The sequence below is a fragment of the Sylvia atricapilla genome, chromosome 6 (genome assembly GCF_009819655.1).
Source record: "Sylvia atricapilla isolate bSylAtr1 chromosome 6, bSylAtr1.pri, whole genome shotgun sequence".
Classification (NCBI taxonomy): domain Eukaryota; kingdom Metazoa; phylum Chordata; class Aves; order Passeriformes; family Sylviidae; genus Sylvia; species Sylvia atricapilla.
Genome location: NC_089145.1, coordinates 19,353,074 through 19,371,882, shown reverse-complemented (window position 1 = coordinate 19,371,882; position 18,809 = coordinate 19,353,074). Strand labels below are relative to the sequence as shown.

The window sequence follows — 18,809 nt, the reverse complement described above, 5'->3', positions numbered from 1 at the left end:
GGAAACAGGATGTGGCAGATACAAGAGCCGATATTTTGTGGCAATGTACATATAGAAGTAAACTGCACACAACTTGAGCATCTTTGAACTAAATTGTTGCCTTAGAATCTCTCTAAGCAGCAATCAAGCAAAGTAACTTTATGCTGCTTCACAGATACACACCTCAACTCAACAACAGCTAATGATTTATTCAGCTAATCAAAAATTGATTACTTGCATTCGACAAGAGCAACTCTCCAGACAAACCACTGCGTGCAGATGCTGCATTACTGCAAAGCCATCAGTATCTTTCTTTGATAATGAACTACCTTAAACTCCTCTGTTGTTATTAATTTAGTTAAGGGACGCCACAGTCACACCAGACAGCACTGTAAAACCAGATTATTTTGATGAATGCTCCCTGTTTAACAAGACAGGTGAAAGAGTTGCTATTCTTAAACTGCTAGTGCAAATACAGAGAAAATAGCATAAAAAAATGTTTTATCTTAAAGGAAGCAATTTTATGGTTTTTTAAAGTAGTGAAATTAGCCCAGTAGGTTGCCTCCAATATAGTAAACTATCAACCACTTACATGAGTAATATTTACACTATAGTTAGCAGTAAGAGGGAAAGGACAATGCTAAAGCAAAAAAAGCCCTTTCAGAAGGAAGCTATGGGGTCTGCCGCCATGAAGAGTAAATGGCTCCCTCCTAAAAGGGTGAAAAAGAAAGCATTTCAGAGCTGAATTACTATGAGTCAGTGGCCTTTAATTCTTGCCAGACAGTAAGGCCCTAAAGTAATCTTCCATGGTCTAGGAGTCTGTGTTTTAGTCCTTCAAAATCACCACAAAGCAGAGATGTCAGAGGACAGCACAGACAAAAACACTGGTTTTCAGACAGTCAGTAAAGCAGTCTCCCACTAAGACAAGATTTTAAAAGTTACTACTCACAAAACAACCTGAACAATAACATTGAACTAAAGGGCAAAAAAAGCACAATTTCAGAGTTGTTAAGTTACTCAGGATGCGAACAGGCAGGACAGAACACCACCCTTCGGTAGCAGTGCTCCTCAGGAACATGGGTATGTCTGATGGGATACAGCCCCTCACTCTATTCTGGGACACTACACACCTGTTCCTTTTCTTTCAGTTGTGTCAATGATTCCATCCAACTATTAAACCTGTCCAATTCCAAGCTCTTGAACTGGGCTATTTACTGACACCCATGAAGAGGATTAAATAATTAGCACCACAAACCCTCTTGATCTCCCTGCATAAAAAGTTATCAAATATAAGCAGCTATTGCACTTGCCCTCACTCATGTGTAATTGAGCTTCAAATTAAACAGTCACCATGGTCACTTAATTACAAATCTTATTATAACTACTAAGTATTTGGTTGCTTAATCATGAATAAAAACAAGAGCTAATTCAAGTTCGATATTCCAAGTTTGAGAGCCATCTGAGTAAGTGGCAAAAAGATCAGCAGCTGCCTTACAGCATCTTTCCAATTAAGGCTGATGCTCATTTCATGCATTGTTTAATATCCAGCTTTGCATAAGAATTCAGATTTTTTTTTACCTACCTGCAAGAAATATTCCAGGTCAACCAGGAGATGACAGGAAGCAGCAAGAAACACAGGAGGAGACTTAAAAGCACTCAGTGATTTTGAGATGTGACTGGAAGTCCAGAGGTCTTCCATGCGCATACGTGCACCTACTACAAAACTACCTTTTATTGAGAAATTCCTAGCTTCCTGCTATATATTCTAGGTATCTAGAAAACAAGGTGTTAAAAAGCCACCTGAACACAATCTTGTACAATTGGGTCCAGGTGAACCTGCTTTAGCAGGAGGGTTTGACTATGACCTTCAGAAGCCCCTTCAAATTCCAATCATTATGTGATACTGAGAATCTGTGACTCCTCTTGTTTCCTTTTTAAGCATTTAAAATGCACTAGATGGAGATGTCGTGTAAAGCAAGGCACCGCAAAGGTAGACTCTTGGTCCTGTTTACAAGGAAAGTTAAACTCCCAGATCACACTCTCAAAAAAATGCCTCACACTTCCACCTTTCACACAGATGCTAGCACTATTCAGAGCAATGGAGTATTCAATCTGCTGGGTTTTTTTAACACACTGCTTCTATATTAATATATTTATTATTTACCTTTTTTGTTCAGCCTGTATCACCCTCCTTCATGTTCACAGGGGATCACAGAGCACTTCAAATCCATCAGTATTTGACAGCTAGCTCCACTCTTTGTATCAACCATCGGTCTGTCTTGGGACACAGCCATTTGCAGCAGAGGCTTGTCATCACCTCCACAACTACAAACAGACAATGACCAAAGTTCACAGCCACCTAACCCTCTGGTAAGGACTTAGAACCTTATCACAGCCACTCCACACTTCCAAAAGTAGCAGACAGATTTGATGAACTAAAGACTACCAGTTCAGCTCTAATAGTTTTGAATTGTGCTACCATCATACGGTTGTATGTAACAAAATTTTCAGATGTGAAAAAGTGACTTCGATGCTGGAGCTCCCCTTTTAGGATTTTTTGGATTTACTTAGTTGTTTTTTAAAGTGCCAGGTCACTAAATCACTTACTTGCAAATAAGCAACTAATGAATACTTATCTTCTCCAAAATGTAGTGAGCTTTGATACAAGCCCACTTCACAGCTATTTAGCTCACACTGCCTATAAGCTGTTCACTAGTAAGACAGAATACAACTTATCAGAAATGGTAACATGTCAGAGCTAAAAACTGCACCTGGCTAGCAGCTGCAGACTGCAGCAGCTGAGATGCCTTCACCTTTATAAATGATGGAGCAGTCCAAAAACTTGTTGCAGGTATGCAATGCTGGATCTTAATCCCAGGAACTTGAATGCATCTCTTCAAAATATCACCCTGCACCTCATCTTCTGTAGAACTCCTCTTAGTCTATGCCTGGCTTTAACTGATGCTTTAAGAATAATTTTCTGGGGTTACTGAATATTAATTCAAAGTTAGTAATCTTTACTGATGGGTAGGATTAGTCCTGCCCAAGTCTTGGCCCACTGCTGTATTTCTAGATCTCAACTGGTTTAGACAATACCTTCTGAATGGAACAGAAATTTAACAAAACACCACATCTCATTTCTTCTGTGCACTGAGCTCTGCTTGTTGAACTGAAAGCCTAATATTTAAGAAAACAGGAGCCAGAGTTACTTTGTGCCCTTCCTGTGCATGAAAGCCATTAATTAGACTGACCCTGCTGAGTGGATAAATCCAAGCAAAATGTCTTCAGCTATAATAGCTGTACTATCATAATAAGCACTTATTAAATACATTATAAAGATTGCAGAACTCACTGTCTCTACAAGACTTTTTTCTCTGTTTTTTAAAGTGGCTATTAAAGCTGGTTAGTTATTCTTAGCAGTGTGGAAGTCATGATTTTGACTACTCTCACAGCAAACCTTAACACAAAGTGAAGACACACGTCTAAATTCAGACTGTCACCAGAATGATCTGAGTTGTTAGTAATGACCATTTACTACTAAAGTTTGCCTTTGCCTCTATTATAAATTTGGGACTTACAAAAGGGAAAAAAAGCATGTACACATAATGTGCCTCAGTATATCAACTTGTGAGCTTCCTGTAGAGCAGACTCAAAGCGTGCTCTTGATTGAGGGACAGACTCCATGATTTACCCTTTTTTTTTAAGCAGCGAACAGCAACAAATCTAAAGGCTGCCTCCTGAAATAGACCCTACATCAAAGAGGGCAGGACAAGGCAGTCTGACAGCCCTCATTTGAGGCTTCCAGGGATATGACATGGCTTTGAAGCTGCTGCAGTCCCCACTCAATCCACCTCCTTCCTACTGCAGCTTGTGCCAGCAAGCGTAGGAGTTCTTGCACTTAAGAGCTTCTCCAATGACAGATCAACTTCCTCAGACATGACTTTGGTTTCAGTGGGATTTTTCTTTTTTAAATACTTTCAAGCCCTCAGATGCAGTTGTTAAAAGAACTACCTCTTTTGTAGAAACTGAATGCAATTAAGTCAGTCAAATTTCACCTGAAGAAAACCAAGCTCATCTGCTTTTGTTCTCCAAGAGTTTCAGTTTCCCAAATGAAAGGGTTCAGAGAACAGGAAAATACTCTTCACATGATCTAGGAAACCCGGGCTACTAATTGCAGAGCGTGGGTTTCATTTGGCATTCCTGTGAAAAGACTTTCTCTCTCCTTCACGGTCGTGTGTAACTTAGGAACCCGCGGCCCCGCTGCTGCTCAGCGCAGGGAGCTCCAACACCTGTTGCAAGTGAACACCAGAGGGAGCAGTAAACACTTGTCTGGTAAGAAAGCTTCACAGTGGAGATGGAAAAAATGAAGGAAAATAAGGTACAGCAAACCTCGGAGAAACTTAAAAATGGTTACTGTGGGTGGCACTTTCAAACTACAGTATACTGCTAATGTCGTTTAAGTCCCCACCGGTGCAGAGACAACGAAGACTTACAATAAGTGTGCAGATACAAAACACTTTGAATTATGCAGGTTTACTTGTGCCACATCTTCCACCCTAGCACTCCACACCTCGACAACACCAGATCTATAAAATCTTCTGAGACTTTAAAGCCTTTATACAAAACCCTGTCTGCATTTAGATAGATTAAATGGATATGCAAACATACTCAACATAGGAAAGATAGACACAGAATACAATGTGACAAATAGAATGTTTATTATACATAAAGACAAAGTACCAACTCTACAGGGTAAAAGCAAGAACAATGTTATGAGACACACACAAGAAGATGAAAACAAAGATTAATATGCCAACATATCAGCAATAAATAAGTAACTGCAAGACTATCTCAAATGTTACTCTACTTACTGGACAAAGACAGTTAAAAATCCTTGCAAAACCAGCAAAAGAAGCATGGGTAACCAGAACACATTCCCACCTCACACCTTCATCCTTTCACTATGGCATGCAGCCTACCAGGTGTAGGAGTTCCTGTGGTGCTTGTCACCAAGACCCTGGCTTCAGCCAAGGGCTTCTATTCCCTGACACAGATAGAGAAATGTTCTTACTGGATCTACTGGACATTTGGATTAAACTGACTTCTCAGAGTACCCAAATACAAGTCACAGTGTTCAGGACCATGAGAGTTAGCCTGCTGCTGTGAAACTGCAGAAAAGCTTGGCTCACCACACCATGCCGAGTGCAACCCAGGACTGCAGGTATTACAAAATCCTCAGTTCTGATTGCACTGGGTTCCCTGCAAGCACATGTCTCTCAGGCAAAGAGACAAAACTGACCTTTTAGTGGAAGCCTGCTTGGCAGGTGGCTTCAATACCTGTCTGGGGAATCCTAATTATAATGGGCCATTTTCATGCAGCACTTCATTTAATAAAGACATTCTCCCCCATGGAGACTTGCTCTGTCTGAAGGACGATCAGAGCAAGGTTTGATGACGATGGATTGCTGGTGATGAAATGAGCTTTTTATTACCACAGTTCCGGATGTTCCTACAGACCAGCTCTTGCTAGCCAGCCCAGGAGTGTGTTGGCAGCACATCCTTACAAGCATGGATGATGCCTTGTTGTTCAGACATCTATATGACCCAGTCACAGCTTTAAGCATTGACTCAGAAACCTGCTTTACCTTTATACCTTATGTGTTGAATGAGCAATAGTGCCAACCAGAAACAGAAACAAGTGAGATGGAGGCTCAGAATGTGAGAACGCACTGCCCCAAGGCTATCCTTGCACAGTTTTTTCTAGCCCACAGCCTACACTCTTTAGCCTTTGGATTAACACAGATAGTCACTGATTCACTGTGTGCCACTATTTGCTCATAGCTGAACATACAAATTTGGCATGTCTCAGAAGAGCGACAAAGGAAAATCTAGACTCCTGAGTATTTGGTATGTCTCTAATTCTGGCTGCTGTCATGCCAGGCACTTAGCGTGGATGATGTGCCATGCTCTGAATCCTCACCATCTGCTGCTCGTTAGCTGACAAAGACAGCACATGCCATCTCCCCACTAGCTGCTGCTCATTAATGACAAAAGCCATTCTGTGTTCGCAATGTTCTCTCTGTAATAATCTAATACAAAGATGTACAAAGAGCAAAGGAAAGAGGAAACAGAGATGACAGAGTAAATTATGAGCTTAACTAAGAATATTAGTGCACTCTTAAATCTCAAGATGAGAATCCTTCCAAGAGCGAGACACAGGTCTTGGCTCCAAAGGAATAGGTCAGCAGGTAGGTGTAAAAGTCAGCACTAGAGATAATCCATTTACCTCAAAATATTTTGAAACATGCAAGCACACATTTCTAGGTTCCTTCCACTCAGGCTGTTTATTTTGGAAAAATTTGTACCTTCCATATGTGATAACAAAAAGAACTGAGTGCTGACAGCATGCAGCTCCCAACCTGACCATGGCAAGCAGTAACTCCAGGTATCTGTAATGCCTGGTATGCAACCAGAGGAAGATTTAGGATCTATGCAATCAATCCCTCCAAGCTGCACAGGAAAGTTCTGGTAAAGATTCTGCACTTGTTAAGAAGAGCCTCAGCTTCATTTAGAGATCATCTACACAGGTGAAAAGCAGTAGTAATAGCAACACTTCAAAGATACGTGTGGGACAGATACTGGATTACATAGGCTGGGGAGCAATTCAACCGATGAGACCAGAAGATTTGGGGATGAACTGCGAAACAGTTCTCCACTGGGAGATACACTGATGATAGCAGTTTGTTTGAACTACGGAGAACTGGAAGCACTTACAAAACATTTGCATTGATATGATAAATTAATCTTTTTCAAGCTCAATTAGCTGCTTGGAGGAAAAAACAAAGCAAGGTTGCTCTTCAAGAAGTAGTTCTCATGCACAACAGTGAGAAGTCACTGTCAGCTTATTCCCGCCCTTCCATCCCTTTCCTCAACCCTCCTCCCCAGAGAAAACCAGGTAACATTTTTCAGTCATCACATCACCATTAGAGAAGGCAAGACTGTTACAAGTGTTCTGTGCACTAAACAGCACAAAGACAGCTGACATGGGATGCGTTAAAGTGACAGGTAAGGGCACAGAGGAAGCACAGAGGATGACAGAAGGTATGTGAGTATGTGGGTTCTGGCAAGTGTGGGAGATGAAGGGGAGGCCATAAGCAAAGTGACATGGTTAACAGACATGGTCCTGCAGAAGAGGAGACAGAAAAGGGACAAAAGAAAGAGAGGGAAGAGATAAGACATGAATGGACAATATGCAGGTAATTCTGCTTTGCATCTTATTTCCTCCTCGCACCCAGACCATCACTTTTCCACCTGCTGGCCACAAAAAATGAGAACCAGATCTGGAGTTCCAGGTTCTCCTGTTTAAAGAAGGACAGACAGGATGAGATGCTACAGCAACAGAATTGATAAAATATTGTTGGACATCCACATTCAACAGTAAGACAAACCAGAAGAGAACGACTTCCCTCATAACCACACGTGTGCGCATGACTACCTCCTCATGGTCATGCCACAACACAGCGTACTCATCTTCTCAACAAATGAACCCTGTAACCAAGCTCCTACTCACACACAGACATTTTTAAGCAAGGTTAACACTTTCCACTGTGAAATAGTTACTTGATGAGGAATCACAGACAAAGCAGCTTAAAGTACAGCTGTGAGTAGTAACACACTGGTAACTCAGCCATCTCATGCTGCTAATGCAACTCCTATGGCTTTGTGCTCACCATCAACAGCTCAGCTACTGCAAAGCAAAATCACAGCAGAAAACAAAGAATTCTAGTTTTGCTTCAAGGTAAGTTTTAGGGAGTAGAGCCCTGTTCCAATGGAAGGAAAGTAACAAAGCATAGACTTGAAATGATTTAAAAAATGAAATTTTATACCTATAGGGTGTAAATGCTTTTCAATGCCTGAGCTAGCAACAAATCTAACACCAGATTTTGTCTCTATAAGCCAATCCAACTTCTGATTACTTTATAATGTGCAAGACTGGTTGGAAATAGTACAAATGTGGACATTCAAATAAGCATTATCTCCATTCTGTTTTGGCTTATCTGACCTGTTAACAGCAGGCCAGCATAGGATTTACATCGATTGCTCTCCCTGCAAGTCTTTGTATGCTAATTTCACATTTGTGAGGGTGATCCAATAGCAGATAGATGTATGGCAAAAGGAAAGAACAGTCTAATTATCTCCATCAATTTGTACAGGATCAAAAGGATGCTCATCCAGGAAACTGTCAGCCAATCAAGCCGGATAAAAGTATTTGAAAAAAACCCAGGAAGGACAGTTCTGCAGCAACTTAAAATTCATAGTTGCAGCATAGCCTACATCACTGAGGTTTATTTGAGTCTGCGGTGACAAGAACAGCTTTTATGAACTACCATTTTAGAGCTATTTATATTTTATTGTCAGTTACTGTGTTTATTACTGTCTGTAATTCACAAGACCCAACTGATTTTGGTAAGGAAATTTTTGAACAGAGAGTCACAAAGCATATTTTCTTTTTACTGATTCCTGAGTAAATATCTAGTCCAGCCTTCATTAATAAAATCTTCATAAACATCATCTAATTGTATCAAATGAAACAAAATTTACGCAAGGCAGATAACAACAACATTATTAGAGACACAAACTCCTGGTGTGTATCCCACAAATACAAAGAAGTATTGTCATTTAGCTTGTTCTAAAAAGAAGCAGCAGCAGCACACCAAAAGTCATGCCAGCAGTCTATTCAGGAGCCAGCTAATGAAGAACCTGAGTCAGACAGTTGTTGTCATCAGGAACACTTCACTGAAAGGTACAGGTTGAACTTTAGATATTTTTATTCTTGCCAATGCTCCCACTGATATAATTTCTGCTAGGGTTTAAACAGATATGCATGACACTGATTAATCCTTGTAACAGGCCTATCCTTTAATATTAACATTTAGTGTGAAAAAAATTTAATTAACCTGTTTCCAATGTTGTAATACAAGCTTGATGCCTTATAAAGACTGCAAAGCATAAGATACTTCATAAAAGTAGTTTTAATTCTTTAGAAAGTGAGCAAAGCTCACTGGCTTAAAGCAAAACTATATATGGAGATTTACACAGCACAGTTATTAAAGCTCCATTATTTAAAAGGGATGGATTACTGGGGTTAAAGAAGAGGAATCAAGTTTAAAAATGCAAGAGCATTTAACAACACATGTATTTCTAGTCAGGTAATTTGAAAGAAGCTATTATATTTTCCTTCTGCTCTATCAGCAAAGCTAATGCTTCTTGGAAATGTCCTGGGAAAGGTAAGCTTCTTATAAATTCAGTTTAAGTGTAATGAAAACCTCTGTAAAATACACACATAGAGAAACCACATTTGCTACATGAAAACCAATAACATCTCAGAAATTTCTCACTTGCTAGAATCACATGAAATTTGATTTTTTTTCACTCTCAACTGGATTTCAAATCTCAGCATTTTGCTACAGAATAATTCTGCTGTCTGGTTAACACATGTAGGCTAGAAAGTTTTATGTTATGGCTGAGTAACATTAACTAAATCTTACTTAATGCTAAGAAAGATGAAATCACAGACGAGAACCAGATCAGACTTCTTTAGCTCTCTAGAACTAGAAGTTTTTTAGGAAGGATTAAAACTTAAAAATACCATTAGCAAATTAATTAAGTCCATTTTTTAGAAAGTTATTGTTAAAGTTCATAGAGCTAAGAATTGCATTTTGCTTGGAGAGAACAAAGAAAAATAGGATACAGTCAATAATTTTGAAATAGAAGGAACTAGGTTTGATAGTGAAGGTCAACTTAGAGCACTACACCAGTGTGCTGAAGCAGTACATGCAAGTTCCCTAAAAATCACAGAGCATCATGGAAGAATCGTTAAGTCAAGTCCATCTCAATTTATCCATCTTTTCAGGTACCTCCCCACACACTGTATTAAAACTGGACACTAAAGAACATTAAAGACCTGAAACACTAAAGCCTGAACGTTTTTTCCAACGAGATCTAAATGAGAAAAGTGGCAGCAGCTTTGTTCCTTCTCTAACACAGAACACAGCAGTAACAGTAGTTAGCCAAGCCCGTGATAAAAAGCAGGATAAGGTCACAGCAATGGTCACTTACGGCATTCCTTCTCATCGCTGTCATCAAAGCAGTCGGGCAGCCCATCACACTGCCAGGCCCCCGGGATACAGCGCCCATTACTGCACATGAAGTTTCCAGGAATGTTGCATTCATTCGTGAAGTTATTCCCAGGCAACAGTTGGCTGTCTGCGCAAATGAAAGAGAGGTAAGTTCACTGAGGATTTAACACAGGCAGCAAAAGCTGTCACTAAGAAAGCTGTTTATCAGTGGCTGAATAAAGATGAAACAAAGGGACCTGTGTCCCTGGTTACTTTGTCCTTACCCTATCAGTATCCTGAGCATGCTACTTGGTAGCACTTCCGCTTTCTTAAAATTCTCATTTCATCTGTTCTCCATTCTCACACACTATTTTGCAGATTTCCTCTTGCTATTTTCTTTCTAGAACATACACGCAGCCTCTATGGATACTCAGGTCAATGCAATGTTTGTTTAAAAAAATCTCTCTTCTTCACAGGGTCAGTCCCTACAGAAGTTAAACAGATGAGGCTACATGAACTCAGCTCTATCCTCCCATGCTTTTGTCAGATCAGTACTTAGCTTGAAGAATACTTCTTTGTTGTTGTTAGTCAAGGGCTATGCACAAGGTAACACACTGACTAATTAATATATACTTAATTTTCAATTAAGTTTTAAACATAGTGCTGCTGATCAAAGTTAGAATTGAGCTTCTTGGTGTCAATACAGTCACACATCAGCCCACAGGCTAGTAAGGCAGCTGGGACAGACAGAGTCTGCCAGGTGGAGAGGGCACAGTAGCAGGATACTGGAGATCAAGAGAACAGTGAAAGAAAGAAACCTAGAGCTTTGCCTTCAAGGTTAGACACAGTGCTAGTCAGCCATTTAATCTTTTTCTCACTTAGTGCATTGTCTTTTGGAACGCAGGTATCATAGAATTAGAACATCAGTGAAGGAAGGATAATGACACTCAATGGCTTTAATAAGCATCAAAATGTCACAGAGCTGGGGGAAGCTGCAACACAAGGCAGAGACTGAGAAAAATAATATCCTACCCTTTGTCTTCCTGTCATATTCCACACTAGTCCCAGCCAACATGCACTTGATTAGGCAAAAACCTTCCCAAATAAGGTTGGAGGTGTCACAAAAACATGTTCCCCCTACCAACTTGCACAACTTCATGGTTCAGAACCAGAAAAAAAACAAACTAAGCTGACACAAAGCTTAACCATTCACCTATCATTTATCTATTTTGAGGATAAGCACATTATTTTTGGAATTCTGGGGGAATGGCAAAGCTGTAGCTGGTTCCCTCCACGGCCCATCCCTACGCCATCTTGCTTCTTGTTGCTCTTGGAGTCCAACTCCTTCCTCTCCCAGGAAGGCCTGAACACCAAGAGCAAGGAAAACTATTATGAACACAACAGGGCGAATGCTCCACTCTTCAGTGCTGCACAGCACACAGAGCAGATCACAACTGCCAGCATAAGAAGTTTCAGGTAAGACCTTTTTCCTAGCTCATTTCTGAAATCCCAGGGAGGAATCTGCTTTGTACAGGTATCTCTGGAGAACACATCTACCAAAATAGTAAGTTTTATAGCATGATTAGTGCACAAGGCTTTTCAGAATCTCTGAATCAGCCAAAGGTAGCTTGCTCCCTTCCTCTCTCACAATGTCTCAAAATGCTCCATCCATGACACAGGCAAAACTGCCAAGTTTCACATCACTACTTCAAATGACATGAGAGGAATGCTTCAGGGAGGTAGTTTCATTATGCCTATGTCTGCCTCAAACAATGTATTTCCTTTCAAATGTTATTTCCTGCAAATGGCTGACTTTCCTGGGGATGTTTCAAGAATCTGCCAGCACAGAGCAGATGCCTTAATGGAAATTTGCCCTGAGCTGTTAAAAGACAATGTAGTCCAGGCAAAAAAATGTGGAAATAAGGTCTCCAGAGCCACCTGTAACTCTCCTGCTGTATGTCGCACCTTAAAGAGAGGGACAGCCACCAAAAAGCATGCCCAGGTATGCAGCTGGCAATTAGACATCTTTTAGCAGTGTCATTCAAACCTCAGTTTCATTCCTGGATCACTGTACTTCCCAGGGAGAAACAGCAGGTTTTCTCTCTGCACTGTTACAGCCTACAATACACTGGAACAGGCTCAGCTCCAGCCCAGTCAGGCAGGGCCCTCACTGCTCCCAGCAGTTCCTGGGGAAACACTACACCAAACTTTGCCTCATGCCTGAATCCTCGACTTCAAATCAGCAATTGCAACAGTTCATCCTTGGCTACTCCTGCCATGAAACACTGAACAGATACTGTGCTGTCAGTCAGCATCCCTAGGCTAATTCAACCTTACAGCATCACTGGTAACTGAGTTCTGCACTTCTGCGTTCAACCAGCAAGGGCTTTGTTGTTATGGTGGTTTTTTTCCTCTTAGGACAGTAACCGAACACATTCAGCTCAGTCTTTGTATCACTGACATGTATTTGCTGAATAATGACCAAATGGAAATCGCCACACTGTAATAGCTGCAGGGTGAAGCTGTCAGCATTTACACAATCTCCTATTAACAAACCACTCCCAGTGCACGAACACCACCTCTGCCTGCAACTGGAGAAAATCTACTACAGTAATACAAAACTACAGGATGCCATTGTCAGATCAAGATAGGAAAGAGATACCTCAGTATCCTTTGCAACTGTAAAGTTCAGTCAATGTACTCAAGCTAGTTATAAAGCATGTAAGAGCTTCAACAGTAGAATCTAACTCCCTTCTCCACAGCCCTCTCCAAAAGCAGTTTCAGGTCAGTATGGTGCTACTGGGAGACTTTCCTGGTAATTTTCATAACTTTCATTAGAATTTACAAATTCTCAGATATTACAAAACTGAAATGCCCTGGCTAAGAATAAATCTCTGATATAAAACAAAGCTTACTGAAGCTTGGCAAGAGAACTAGAAAATACCAAGGCTTTTGCTCTCTCAGAACCTAAGCAACTAAGGCAGTACATTTAGGCAGCAACATCAAAAAGGTGCCAATCTCACGGCACCTCTCTCCATTGCTCTGCATTACCTTCTTAGTGAACCTTGTATATCTCCCATCCAACCTGCTCCCCTTCCACATGGAAGCAGCACCTATTTAAAATGAAAAGTCCTGTGAATATTTAAGAGAGACTTCTTGACTTGGGCAAGTTGCTGTCTAAGAACCAACAGCAGGTCTCACAGCCACCTGCCCCAGCTACAGAACTGCCTTTGCCCCACGAAGCATCCTGGTGCTCCCAAGAGAAAATGTAACTGGATGCACCTCAAGCATTGTAACGCTTCCAGTGCGGAATAATCAAAGGTCAGATTTACTGCTGAAAAGTCTCAGCCATGACCACCACAACCCTTTAATGAAAAAATTTAGATCAAGCTAACCAATTTCAGAAATTTTTAGAGTTTCAAAAAGCACAAACAAAAAAACAACTTTCCTAAAAAAGCATTATCAAGTCCCTGTTCCTTTTAATAACTCCTTTAAATAAATGCCATACTTGTACCCTATTAGATTGAAGCAACATTCCAGGAACAGGTATCAAATTATGTTACCCAGTAAGTTGTTTACAGGATTTCCTTTGTCATATAATAACTGTATCCTCAATATTCTTTTAAAGCAAGGATGTATTAATAAACCTTTCACCAAACAAACAAAAGATAGCAGCAAACCAAGATACTTGCAGACAGCCCTACCCACACTTTGCTACAGAATGGGAACAGGGAAACTCTGACTCAATCCAGTTTCAAAGCAACCAATACTTCTCTTAAAACATGACCTTCATCAGCTCCTAGGAGAGTTGCATGTTACACAGAGCAATTTGAGAGTCACAGCCAATGCATCTAGAAACTTGTTTCGTGCATTACTCCATGCTCAAAAAATGCATTGGTGGATAAAAAATTGTCAAAACAATGGCACATGTGGAACTGTTTTAAATGGTATTACTTCTTTTGCCTCCCTCACACTTTGCAAGTTTCCCCTAATGGATTGGAAAAAAACCCTCAAAGAAATCCTCAGTGTGGTCCTCAGCTCCCAGCCCCCAGGAATGCGACCCTCCTACCCACTCAGCACACAGCTCAGTGCAGGACTGTGCACACACAAGGAGGAGCAGTGTCACAGACACACTCAGAACAGACATGGAAAGGACCAAACTACATCATCATGTCCATTTTTTTAACAAGGTCCATAAAGATGTCAGGTTTTGTGTAGCCAGCTTGCTGCACTGCCTGTTGGCAGGGGCAGAAACTCCTTCAATCTGGCAGAGCTGGCATTCCAATAGCTGACATATTTACCCTGCAGCCTCTTTGATTAATTTTGAATTCAACCCAAATAGGAGCTACATGGATGTGTTCAGTTAAGGAAAGGAGGAAGGAAAGAAGGGGAAAGTAGTCCATTTTCACTGCAACACATTGCTCACTTTAGGCAGCATACCATCTGGGCTGAATATAAAAAAACGGACTTGTGTTTCACTCTGAAGGGGACTGAATAAGGAAAATCAATCTGTTTTAGCAGCCACTTCCAAAAATGTTGGTATCTAAATATTTAATATTCCTCAAAAAAGAATCAGGGAAAAATAAATGAAAGGACAAGTCATACTAAGCAAGCATTTCACACTGTATTAAGAAAGCAAGTCAAGGATATCCTTCACAAAATCACCTTTACCTGAAAGCACTCCAGAGAATTGTGCACACTACAGAACAGATCATTACTGATCACACAGCTCTGTATCAGAAACTATAATCAGCAAGAGCAGGCAATCAGCCTGGCCAAGGAGGTTTTGAGAAAGAAATACGGGATACTTATGTGTTCATTGCCCTCATGACCAACGCCAGTAGCGTCAGCCTCATGGCAAAAAGGATTTATCACCAAGGATGAAGCATGAACTCTTCACCGCCAAACCTTTGGCACGTATTTTGTGAGAATCATAGGATATTCACAGCATACCTTCAAGGGATTGCTGCTTGAAGCTTTTCATATGTGAAGAGAATTATCTTGATCAGGCTGGTACATGAAGGGTTACTGATGATACTTTCCTGTCACACCATGCACACATTATACCTGGTTTTAATTTCTGCTTAAACCCTTGACAGGTGCAAATCCACACCAGGTTTGACTTAAGCACATCAGAAATCTGTTTTAACTCTACTGAAATCTACCAATATTGGATCACCAGCAAAACACATCACAACTAAAGAAAAGCCAGCAATATTAGCAGACTTGAACAAACATTTTTTTAATCTTCCTCTATCATCTTAAAAGAGTGCAAATAAGCACTGTCAAGTGACTGGTAGGCTATTACAAGATTTGATTCCTTAGAGAACACAAAACTACTTCCAAACACATCGAGGTCCAGTTGCTTCTGTGATTTAGCCCCTCAGGACAGATGTTTCTTTCCACACTTTATGTTGACATGAAGCATGTGACTCACTCTGTGTCTACTTTACAGAGATCTACTAATGCAAGTGATGCACTCAGAAGAGGAATTCAAAAGCTGAGCACGAAGAAAGTGCTTTGTCTATAAACTTCAGTTTAACATGTGCATGCACAAACTTCACTGGCAATAGAAGCACGTTGTCAGCAAGATAGCACCAGTAGTGTTAAGGCAGACTTGAATTAATGCTCACTGCACTGAAACTGAAGGCAGAGACAATTTGTGCTTATTGGAGAAAGTCAGGATTCATGCAGTCACCCAGAGAGACTGTGGGACAAACTTGCTCAGTCTCTTTATTACCCTTCACCCCTTGTTAAAAGGGAAACAAGGTGCTAGTTTTGAAGAGGAAATTGCCTGTACTGAATTCCAGCACGTAGGGTATAAAAAGACTGCTCATTAACAGCACCAAAAAGGTAAGGAAAATACATCAATGAGGGTGAAGTTTACTTTCCCTCTCTCAAATAAACACCTTTGATATTACCCAAAAAGTTGTTTACAGCTCAATGTTCATGAGGGTACCATGTAAATCAGCAAAAATGCCAGTCTTCAATTTGATCTGCTTTCCTATGCACTGCTGCAAAGGTCCCTGCCAGAACAGAAGAAAAGCATGCCAGTGCACATTCAGACTGGCTTTGGGAAACAAAGAATAAGACAAGTGCTCTCCTGCTCTGCAGTGAAACCTCTGACAACACCTAAGCCATCTGCCACAAGTAAAGGACACCTGCCACTATCTGACAACTTAAATCCCCTTGACCAGTTTTAATCCCTATCCTCCTCTATCCTCATTTAAACTGCCTGATGATAACAGTGCTTATAAGATACCAGAAGTTACGAGGGTTATTTGTAAAGGCAGATTGACAGTCTCACTGCAATACAAGCGCTCAAGAATGTTGCTTCACTGAAGCAGCAGGTAATTAGTAATTACTCAAGGAACTGCTCATTGATCAGGTTCGACTTCCCCTCCTTCAGTTTTCCAACCGTGATCCATGAGATGCAGTACATTTGGTATCTGGCATTTTCAAGATTTAAAATGGATCAGTCCTAGCCAAAAGATCAGGAACTCCTATGGTAACTTTAAATTAAATGCTAAATACTACTGAGACGAGGCAAAGACAATGGGAAAGCCAACCCTCTCAGAGCACTAAAATGGACAGCTTCTTTTAATTAAGACAGAAAAACTACTGTGGAAAGGAACACTGACTACTATCCAATGTCCATCATTCACCATTAATTCCTCACTGCAAAACCTGGCTTTGTTGAACTGGAGATCAATTAATCACCATGGTCCACACCATAAATACCACCATATGCATAGAACAGAGTATCTTCTTCTAAGTCTTACAGTGTCAGTTGATGCAACTGGCACATTCCCTGTAGTAGGTGGCTGCATTTCAGCACTTAGCTATGCAAGCAACTTAATTAAATATATTCTTTCAAACCATTTCCTAATAAACAACCATTTGCTTTTTCCTTGCAACAATATATGCAGGAAGTGAGCTGAGGTGAACAGGCTTACTTTAATCCTGCACCCTTCATGGCTGGATTCTATATTTGGGGAACTGGGCATTTCACTAAAGCTTTCACACTTGCTTCTCTCAGCAGCACTGCAGCTGCTTGAGAACTCACCAAAAATACATCCCCCAGGTCTGTGGGCTCTGGGCATACCTCATGTGGTAGAAGTGAAACAGGCTATGGGCCATTAACAGTGCAGAGTGAACACGGCTGCAAACTAGTACAGGTTTAAACACAAAAAGAAAGCCGAAATAAATAAGGAGGAAGGAATACTTTAGATTACTGATCTGGGTGCACTTCAAAAGACAAGCATTCCTCAGTAAGAAGGTCAAATGGAGATTGTATGCTGTTCTTACCCAAGCTAATGCTACTAACACTGCTTCCTTACAGAAGCAGCAAATATAAAAACATTTTATTTTTAATACCTTTGAAGGACACCAACTATGTGAAATCTAACAAGGGCCAAGTGCCAGATTCTGCACCTGGGACAGGGCAACCCCTGGTTGTGTGTACAGATTAGGAAATGAGAGGCTGTAGGGCAGTGCCACAGAATGAGACCTGGGGATCCTGGTCTGTGGGAAGTTGGATCTGAGCCAGCAGTGCCCTGGCAGCCAGGAGGGCCAACCCTGTCCTGGGGACACCAGGCACAGAATGGCCAGCCAGGACTGAAAGGGGACTGTCCCCTTTGCTCTGAGCTGGGGCAGCCTCACCTCCAGCGCTGGGGGCAGGTTTGGGTGCCACAATATAAAAATGACATGAAGCTGTTTGAGAGTGTCCAAAGACGGGCCATGAGGATGGTGAAGGGCCTTGAGGGGAAGCTGCATGAGGAGCAGCTGAGGTCACTTGGTCTGTTCAGCCTGGAGGAGACTGAGAAGACACCTCATTGCAGCTGGTGACCAGTGTCAGGACTCAAGGGAATGGCCTGAAGTTGTGTGAGAACAGATTTAAATTGGATATTAGAAAAAGTTTTATCACCCAGAGGGTGGCTGGGCACTGAACAGGGTCCCCAGGGAAGTGCTCACAGCATCAGCCTGACAGAGCTCAAGAAGTGTTTGGACAATGCTCTCAGGCACAGGTTGGGATTCTTGGGGTGTCCTGTGCAGGGCCAGGAGTTGAACCTGACGATCCTGATGGGTCCCTTCCAACTCAGCATGTTCTATGATTCTATGGTATGCCGTTGTAACACCGCTCTGAGGAAAACATTATTTTTGTCTTCACAAAAAACAAAAGACTAAAGGATTTATGGACAATAATGCAAAAAACCTACATCAGATGTTAGGACAGAATTTAGATTTCATTATTCCTGTCATTCATTTAACAAGATAGTTGTAATTACTTGGCATCAGTTTTTGTATCAAACAGATGAACCTATGAGAAATTAAATGGGGAGTAGGGGTAAACAAGGAGATAATCAGCTCATGTGATCCATCACACTACTCCAATTTCCCAAAAAACAGGCTAAGCTGACATTCTGCCCAGAAAATACGGAGATCAGGCCTGAAATGTGACAGCAGCAAGCCTGAGTCTGATTCATTCAGCAACAAATTTAAAGTAGTAACAGAAGAGCAACAGAAGTGACGAAAAAAAACCCTTCCATAGTGCTTCCAAGAAGCACCATGCCTATTTTATTGTTCTTCTAACAACTGGGAGGGGGTAGGTTTAAATTTCCTCAGATGATATTCCATGCCAATAAAAAAAAACCTACCTACCACAATTAAGTTTAAGTTTCCCAATCAGAATCAGAACATTCACTTTCAAAG

At 41.0% G+C, this 18,809-nt stretch overlaps 1 protein-coding gene across 1 annotated transcript in view; it reads right to left on the bottom strand.

Annotated features, from left to right (window-relative positions):
* The window catches only part of LDLRAD3 (low density lipoprotein receptor class A domain containing 3), a 67,157-nt gene extending 56,921 nt beyond the window's left edge, over window positions 1–10,236 (bottom strand). The window contains exon 1 of the mRNA XM_066321039.1: window positions 10,099–10,236. Within this exon, the coding sequence (XP_066177136.1) occupies window positions 10,099–10,186 (88 nt within the window). The 5' untranslated portion in view covers window positions 10,187–10,236. The remainder of the gene's footprint in view (window positions 1–10,098) is intronic.
* Window positions 10,237–18,809: the final 8,573 nt, after the last annotated feature.